This window comes from Gekko japonicus, unplaced genomic scaffold (assembly GCF_001447785.1).
Source record: "Gekko japonicus isolate JY-2015 unplaced genomic scaffold, Gekko_japonicus_V1.1 scaffold3228, whole genome shotgun sequence".
Classification (NCBI taxonomy): domain Eukaryota; kingdom Metazoa; phylum Chordata; class Lepidosauria; order Squamata; family Gekkonidae; genus Gekko; species Gekko japonicus.
Window position 1 is genome coordinate 61,092 of NW_015177111.1, and position 8,903 is coordinate 69,994.

The 8,903-nt window shown below is 45.8% G+C and overlaps 1 protein-coding gene across 1 annotated transcript in view; it reads right to left on the bottom strand.

Moving 5' to 3' along the window:
* Positions 1 to 8,903, bottom strand: part of CNTN1 (contactin 1) — a gene marked incomplete at its 3' end in the record, with an annotated part of 99,169 nt that overhangs the window by 52,697 nt on the left and 37,569 nt on the right. The window contains exons 9-10 of the mRNA XM_015428306.1: positions 4,300 to 4,481; positions 1,112 to 1,236 (exon numbers count right to left, since the gene is read on the bottom strand). Coding sequence (XP_015283792.1) covers positions 1,112 to 1,236; positions 4,300 to 4,481 — 307 coding nt within the window. The remainder of the gene's footprint in view (positions 1 to 1,111; positions 1,237 to 4,299; positions 4,482 to 8,903) is intronic.

An 8,903-nucleotide genomic window follows, 5' to 3' on the forward strand; every position in this document is an offset into this window, starting at 1 on the left:
CAGCCAACCATCAACCTACCTTGATCTGCCCATTTTGACTTCAGCTTTCCATCTCCTCCCTCCTGGAGAGCAGTTGTAATTCTGAGTGATCTCCAGCCCCCACCTGGAGATTAGCAACAGTGGTTCCATGGGAGGGACTGGCTGGTTTGGAGGGTGGAGTCTATGGCATTGTACCTTTCTGAGGTCCCACCCCTCCTGAAACCTCACCCTCTCCAGACTTGATCCCTCAAATCTCCAGGAATTTTCCACCTGGAGTTGGCAACCCTATCTCCTTCTCAGCCAATCATCAACCTACCTTTATTTTCCCCTCACTCTTCAGCTTTCCAACTCCCACACACACACCTGCAGCCTCTACCGTGCTCTGATGCCCTGACTGCTACGTCACATTGGCTGTCATACGGGTGCAATCTCAGCAGGATATAAGGACTCAGTCTACCATTTTCTCAAGGGGAACTGATCTCTGCCATCTTGAAAGTAGTTGTAATTCTGAGTGATCTTCAGCCCTCATCTGGAGATTTGCAACAATGGTTTCCCCCCCAGGCACTAAGGGGAGATGTATTTTACCTCAGAACAGCAGCAGCAAACTGTTTAGAATGTTAGAGGCAAAGGCCAGTGAGGTCGCATATGCAAATGACCTCTGTGTTCTGATTGGCTGTGCGGAGGAGAGGAACAGCAAACTGTTTAGAATGTTGGAGGCAGGACTCAGGCAAAGCAGCCAATGGATAGGGAGACCCTCTGAATGATAGATCAGGGAGCGAACTGATTAAGGTGACGTGTTGGAACGTTGTGGAACCACAACTCAATTATATATAAGGACAGGATATGATTTACCTTTGTTTACTATAGTAAAACCAATAAAAAGATTATATAAAAAAAGAACATTTCTGTGGGTAGTACAAAAACAGATGAAAGTGGCAGAGTATTTTAAGAGTAGGACTGATGAAAACTTTACTACACAAGCAAAGATGAGATGAGACAAGCATGCATTTTTCCTATTTATCTTTTTTTTTCTAGTTCTGACATAGACTTTCTATTTATACATTCACTTTCTGTTGCTTTATTAAAAGAAAAGAAATATGTCTGCATGGGACAGACTGTAATTTCAGCCTACCGGTAATCCATTTTTCAACCACCGGATTGTTGGAATCGGCTTGCCAGTAGCTGTGCAAACCCAGTGTAAATCACTGCCCAAATCTCTCTCAGTATCATTGATATGTTCCACCCATTCTGGCATTGCTGAAAAGCAAACACAAATCTTATTATTGCATGCTTGGTTAATGCCAGTTTACTTTCTCTCTTTCTACAGCCATTTTTTTCTGCATATAGTAGTGTCTGAATAGTTGGCATGCCATTTGAAACCCTGCTTCTGTCATCTTAAAGGTAAAGGTTCCCTTGCTTGAAAGCCAGTCGAATCCGACTCTAGGGTTGCGGTGCTCATCTCCGTTTCAAAGCCAAAGAGCCAGCGCTGTCCGAAGACATTTCTGTGGTCATGTGGCCGGCATGACTAAACACCAAGGCACACGGAACGCTGTTACCTTCCCACTGAAGTGGTACCTATTTATCTACTTGCAATTTCTTGCTTTCGAACTGCTAGGTTGGCAGGAGCTGGAACTAGAGATGGGAGCTCACTCTGTCATGCGGCACACTCAGGTCTCGAACTGCTGAACTACTGACCTTCCACAGCCTGCAATTCAGCATCTTAACCACTTGAGCCACCGCAGCGTACTCACTACGAATTCACTGTGGTTTCCATGATGAAATAACTGGGGGTGGGGATGTAGCCATAAAATGTCACATTTTGCTATCCTTTTTGAACTGCTCTCCAGCTCAATATATTTTTCACCAGTTTAATTAATACTTTTGTGGGGAGTAACCCCATAAAATAGACCTGAGTAGGATTCTTAGTTGTTCTCTAACAGGGCCATCCAAAGCAGGGTTGCATCCTACTAAGATCACCAAAGTCAGCCAGAGTAGAATAGAGTAACTCTGGTTAAGCTGGCACTGTAAATCTCTTTGTTACAAGCCGTGCTTGCTCCATTCTCTTTCCTCTTGATGCATGGCATAGTTTATGGATGGTCCCCATGTTGAATGTGTGGCATGGAAAAACAAGGCAATATTCCCTCTTTCAAGCTGTAAAGCAATCAAATATGACTGTGTGCTTGGAGAAATGTGTTCTGAATCTTACACTACAGCTCATAGTCCTGAGACAATTGTATGTTTCTGTAGAGGTAGAAGGAATAGTGTTTTCACATTATTTGAACAGCAATCTTTATTAAGGAATGCAATCTGCATTGTATGTGTGTTTTATATTGGCCAAGAACATATATACTTTAATCCAACTATTAATTACATATGAAGCAGTCACTTAAAGGTTTTCGTATGAAAAACATAGGTCCAAACTACACAAGCATAGAAGCATCAGCAGAGGGAACCTGAGGCCCATCTGTTCTGAATCTAAAGTCTAAATATGCTCAACCTTAGAGAAAGCTCTTATTTGACAAACAGAATATTTTACAAGTTTTATCCTGGTTTCAACAATTATTATCAATAATAATAAATAAATCAGACAATATTAAAATCTGGATGCTTTTGGGTCCCCAATCTGGCACTGGCCAGTTGGCTGGCAGGGGGAGCCCCACCCCTGAAGAACCCCGTCACGACCAACATGCCTGGTGCGATTATGTCATATCAGCTTTACTCTTTAGATGGACATTCAACTGACTCCACTGCCTATTTAGGAAATGAAATGTACAGAAAACTAGGTGAAATAATATCTAGCTCATATACGGTTGCCAGGTCTTACCTGTGTTCCAGTGGGGGGCTCCAGCCCGGCTCCTGGGGTCTTTTAACATGTGCACTTTGCATGCATGCCATAATGACATCACTCGGAAGTGATGTCATCACACCGGGCACATTGTGCGGGGGACACTCTAGCATTTGGGTAAAAGCTCTATGGTGACTATAGAGGTTTTTTTACCCAAATGCTAGAGTGTTGCCTGAATGATGTGCCCAGCACAATGATGTCACTTCTGGGCAATGCTCCCTCTAAACTGTGGAGTCATGTGAACAAAAATTCTACTTTGTGAGTGACTGGCATTAAAGTTGTGAGCGAGCGATTTGGCTGCTGCATAAATTAGTTAACTCTGGAGCCATCCTTCCTGAGCTAAGACAAAAATGTGTGAGTCAGAGGCTAAAAAACTGAGCTAGCTCACACTAAATCAGCTTAGAGGGAACACTGCTTCTGGGTGATGTCATCGCTGTGTGCATGCATAGCGTGCACATTAGAAGACCCTGAGGGCTGGGCTGGAGCCCCCCGCCAGGACACAGGTAAGACCTGGCAACCCTATATGACCTAGATATTATTTCACCTAGTTTTCTATACATCTCATTTCCTAAATAGGCAGATGTCCATCTGAATAGTAAAGCTGATCCGAAGCTGATCATGCCCACGTGAAAAATCTAACCATCAAAATATAGACTCCTTTGAGTGTTTAAAAAGCAGCATGGCTCAGTGGCAGAGCATCTGCTTGGCAAGCAGAAAGTCCCAGGTTCAATCCCTGGCATCTCCATCTCAAGGGATCAGGTGGTAGGTGATGTGAAAGGCCTCTGCCTGAGATCTTAGAGAGCCAGTGTGAATCTGGGTAGTCAGTACTGACCTTGAAAGATCAAGAATCTGATTCAGCATAAGGTATTCATGTGTCCATGCCATCTAAACATTGCCAGATGACAGAGATCTTATATACAATGAGGTAGTAAACCTCTGTCTAGGCTGGGACATTTGAAATTGCAAGTAGCTGCAGTAAAGGGAAAGGCTAGGCTAGAACCCTGGTCTTAATTTTCTATGCACAAGGAAAAACATTCATTTGAGTTCCTGTCTGCCATCTGAAATAGCATGGCGTAGGCACCGGTTTACCTCCTCAGGGAGAACTAGGCCAGCAACACAAGACCTTACGAACACCTAAATCCTTAAATATATTACACATACTGTCTGCCTTTCATACCAAGGAAATGTTAATTGGGACTGACTCTAGTGAACTTCTAAAGCTGAAGAATGTATATACAGCCTAATCTACATCATGATTGACTAAGCCTTGACAAAAATGTTTAAAGCTACACAGTAGTCAAGTTTCAGATACAATACGAAAGACATGAGCAACTGCACTGTACCCTTTGCACTTGGATTTCACATATTTTCTAACTGAAACATAATCTTTTCAAATAATGATAATGCAACAGGTATGAATTATGAAATTTTCAGCATAAAATCTAGAATGATGTAATATGTTAAAATTATTCTACCTTGAACATAAACATTTGCTGAATGTTTATCCTTTCCTCTGTGGTTTTCAGCTTCACATTCGTAAGTTCCTTCATCTTCAAACTGGATATTGAAGATCTTGAGAACTGCACCAGATGCACTTATCTCAGCTGTGGTTGCCATGGGTTCACGATACTTAGACCATCTAAGCTCAGGAACAGGGCTTTGGAGAAAACAGAGCACTTCAATAGAGATGACTTGGCTCCTTTCTGTCCAGGCCCTCAAGTATGCTGTCCTATGCCTTCACTTATCAAATAATTTCCATTTCCTCTCTTCAAGTTCATTTTTTCCAGACTTAGCACTCTCTGGAACCAAGTGAGCTCGTTGCTTCTGTTGCTCCTCCAATGACTCCATCCTACTCTCAGTCCTTACCTTGACAACCTGATACAGATCCTAAATTCTGTACAGTGCCCACACTGCTTAACAGCTGTTGAACTATAATATTAACCATGTTCCCTCACATAATGGGAACCTTAAGGTAAATTTATCAGATGTAATTGTGTAATTAGAGACATAGCTAATAGCAGGGGAGAAAAGCAGGGTTGGGGAAGACTTTCAAACCCGGACACAGAAACTATTCAGGTAACATGGGCCACATCTGTGTTTTTCAGAGGTGTGGCCATTTATTTATTTAATCAGGGACAGAAAGGGCAACAAACCAAACCTTAACACTAAAATTAAGAACCTAACAAAGGTTAGTAAAATGTGAAAAAGAGGGCCAATATTAAAAACTAAATGTAGAAAATATATAGAAAAAGATACATGTATTTATTAATTACAAATTTTATAACATATATAAGGGCCCATTCACATCAAATATATACATAACATGGCAATACACACAGGCTTAAAAACATGACCTGATGCGTTTCGGCCTGCATAGGCCTTCCTCAGAGTACAAACAATTGAGTGGCAAGATGGCTATATAAATATAATACAATCATGTAGACACAATCATAATGGATACAAAATATAAATTCAATATGGACCAGAAAACAAGTTGTTCCAGAATACAACTACCAGGAACATAATAAATATGCAAGAGATCTTTAAAAGTGCAATCACTTGCCCAGTGGTTCTAAAGTATAGACTTTTGGTCCAAGAATTGCCTTCTTTGATTGTGTTGCCACAGTGTTCTCAACACTGCTTTTTACTTGAGAACACTGTGGTAAGGCTTCCGGTTTATGGAAACACACTGGCAGACGCACCTCTCGGGGGTCCAATCTGCACGCTAGTGGTCGGGGGGCAATTGTTCGCTACCCCCCCGGAGCCTTTGTGAAAGGCTCCTAGCCATGGGGCTAGGGTGGCCTCTTCACCAGTGCGATGCTGGGGAATTGAGGCGCTCTTCCCAACAGTCCTGCTGCTATGTGTCCAAATGGAACTAGAGCCGCTGACTGGGACAAGCATCGGAGATCGAACGTTTAAAATGCATTCTGAGCGAGGTCTTATGACCAACAATGACAGTGAGTTGAGTGAAAGCGAAATACCGGCAACTTAAAAAGAAAGTCCCCCCCCCTGAGAATGGTGAGAAAAGCTAGTGGGGGAGGAGCCCCTCCCATACGCATGAAATAAAAAGCGATTTAGCAAGGGGGGGAAGGAATTAAAAGCGTTGAAATCTGTTTTAAGAACCTTACCAGAGCGTGGATAGGTGTTGGGCGAATTTCAGAGACTTTAGCAAGTTTTGACAAAAGTAAACAATCCATAAAAATGGCGTGGAAAACAGTGGAGAGAGATAAACAGCCAAAAGTGAAACTACCAGGGAGCATGAGTCCACAACCGGAGGAGACCACTGAGTTCTCTAAACTTTTGGCAGAGCCAAATGGACCCATTGTGGCTTCAGATGGCTCTCCGGGATCCATTGCCCCCTGGCGGCTCGTTAGATGAGCTAGTCGAGGACTGGCATGGCCGCTCTCAGTGGCCATTGATGAGATAGCTTTCAGATGCCCTCTGCGCCCTCGTTCAAGTCTGGCTCCATGGTATACCCAGGCGCTGAGGCTGATGAAATGAAGGCTCAGACAGCTAGAGAGACAATGGCAGCGTGCTCGCGATGAGGCAGCAAGAGCATCCTATCGGATGTTTATGAGGTCGTATGAGATGGCAGTCAAGGCTGCAAAGAGGGAGTTCTATGCAGCCACAATTGCATCTGCAAGCTCACGCCTGGCACAATTGTATAGAACAATTCAGTCTTTAACAACTCTGTCACAGGGCAGACAAAATACTAGGGAATTGGATATGGGCTGTGAGGCTTTTGTGATGTATTTTGCAGACAAAGTCTTGTTGCTCCGCCGCGACCTCCCGGCCACACTTGAGACAGTGAGTGAACTTGAGGCTCCCATTCTGGTCCCATTCTGGATTATTTCAATCCGCTCAGCCTAGAGGAAGTTGACAGATTGATCTCAACGGTAGGCCCAACCACATGCAGCCTTGATCCTTGCCCCTCCTGGCTAATTAAAGCTGGCCACCAGGGGTTTCAAGGAACCCTCAGGGACATTATCAATGTCCCTTTCTGAGGGGCTTTTCCCAGGGGCTCTCAAGGAAGTGATGGTCCACCCTCTCTTAAAAAACCATCAGCCGGTCTCCAATTTACCCTATTTGGGCAAATTAATAGAGAGGGTGGTGGCGATACAGTTGCAGAACTTTCTGGATGACACTCCCACACTGGATCCCTTCCAGTCTGGCTTCCTCCTGGGTCATGGGATGGAGACAGCACTGGTCGTCCTCACAGACGACCTCCAGAGGCATCTGGATCGGGGCGGGATGGTGGTGCTGCTGTTGTTGGACCTGTCGGCAGCATTTGACACGGTCGATCATCAGTTGCTCGCCCACCGCCTCGTCGACGTGGGGATTCAGGGGCTTGTCTTGCAATGGCTTGTCTCCTTTCTCCAGGGTCAGGGGCAAAGGGTGGCACTTGGGGAGAAGCTGTCCCGAAGGCACCCACTAATTTGTGGAGTGCCACAAGGGGCAGTGCTCTCCCTGATGCTATTTAACATCTATATGCTCCCCCTTGCCCAGATTGCCCGGAGGCATGGGCTAGGGTGTCACCAATATGTGGATGATACCCAGCTCTATCTGCTGTTGGACAGTCAGTCTGGCTCTACCCCGGAAGATCTGGACCGGGTGTTGCAGGACGTGGTGGGATGGCTTAAGCTGAGCCGATTGAAATTGAATCCAATGAAGACGGATGTCCTATGCCTGAATCGGAGTGGTTCGGGGTTAGGGGTCCCTCTACCGGCGTTCGGTGGGGCGCCATTGGTGCCAGCGTTGAGGGTCCGGAGTTTGGGAGTGCTCCTGGATGCTTCCTTGACAATGGAGGCCCAGGTAGCAGCCACTGCCAAGACAGCCTTTTACCATCTTCGGCTGATTAGGCAGTTGGTCCCCTTCCTCAAACACAATGATCTGGCTTCAGTGATCCATGCTATGGTCACCTTGAGGTTGGACTACGGCAATGCTCTCTACATGGGGCTGCCCTTGGGGCAACTCCGGAAGCTGCAGCTGGTGCAAAACATGGCAGCCAGGCTGTTGATGGGCCTCCCTATGCGGGAGCACATCCAGCCTGTGCTAAAGTCGCTGCACTGGCTACCAATAGCATTCCAGATCCACTTCAATGTGCTGATTTTGACCTTTAAAGCTGTTTATGGTCAGGGGCCTGCCTACCTGAGGGACCGCCTTTCCCCTCATGTTCCCCAGAGAGCACTGTGATCTGGTACAGAGTGGTTCGGGGTTAGGGGTCCCTCTACCGGCGTTCGGTGGGGCGCCATTGGTGCCAGCGTTGAGGGTCCGGAGTTTGGGAGTGCTCCTGGATGCTTCCTTGACAATGGAGGCCCAGGTAGCAGCCACTGCCAAGACAGCCTTTTACCATCTTCGGCTGATTAGGCAGTTGGTCCCCTTCCTCGAACGCAATGATCTGGCTTCAGTGATCCACGCTATGGTCACCTCGAGGCTGGACTACTGCAATACTCTCTATGTGGGGCTGCCCTTGGGGCAACTCTGGAAGCTGCAGCTGGTGCAGAACACTGGTGCAAAACATGGCAGCCAGGCTGTTGATGGGCCTCCCTATGCGGGAGCACATCCAGCCTGTGCTAAAGTCGCTGCACTGGCTACCAATAGCATTCCAGATCCACTTCAATGTGCTGATTTTGACCTTTAAAGCTGTTTATGGTCAGGGGCCTGCCTACCTGAGGGACCGCCTTTCCCCTCATGTTCCCCAGAGAGCACTGTGATCTGGTACACAAAACCGCCTGGGCCCCCCTGGGCCTAGGGATGCCAGGTTGGTGGTAACTAGGACCAGGGCATTCTCCCTGGTGGCACCAATGCTCTGGAATGAGCTCCCCAGTGAGATCAGAGCTCTGTGGGACCTCCAGCAATTCCGCAGGGCCGTGAAAATGGAGCTTTTTCACCAGGCATTTCAGTAGGAAAGATCCTATTTTGGCTGTGCTGCACTTGCACTTTATTATATGACACCGCCACATTTAAATGGTTTTAACTTTATTTATTTAAGTGAAAATGAGCTGATCTATTTTATTGTTGTATTTTATGTATGTATTTATGCTGGTTTTATAATTGTTGTAAGTTGCCTGAGCCACTT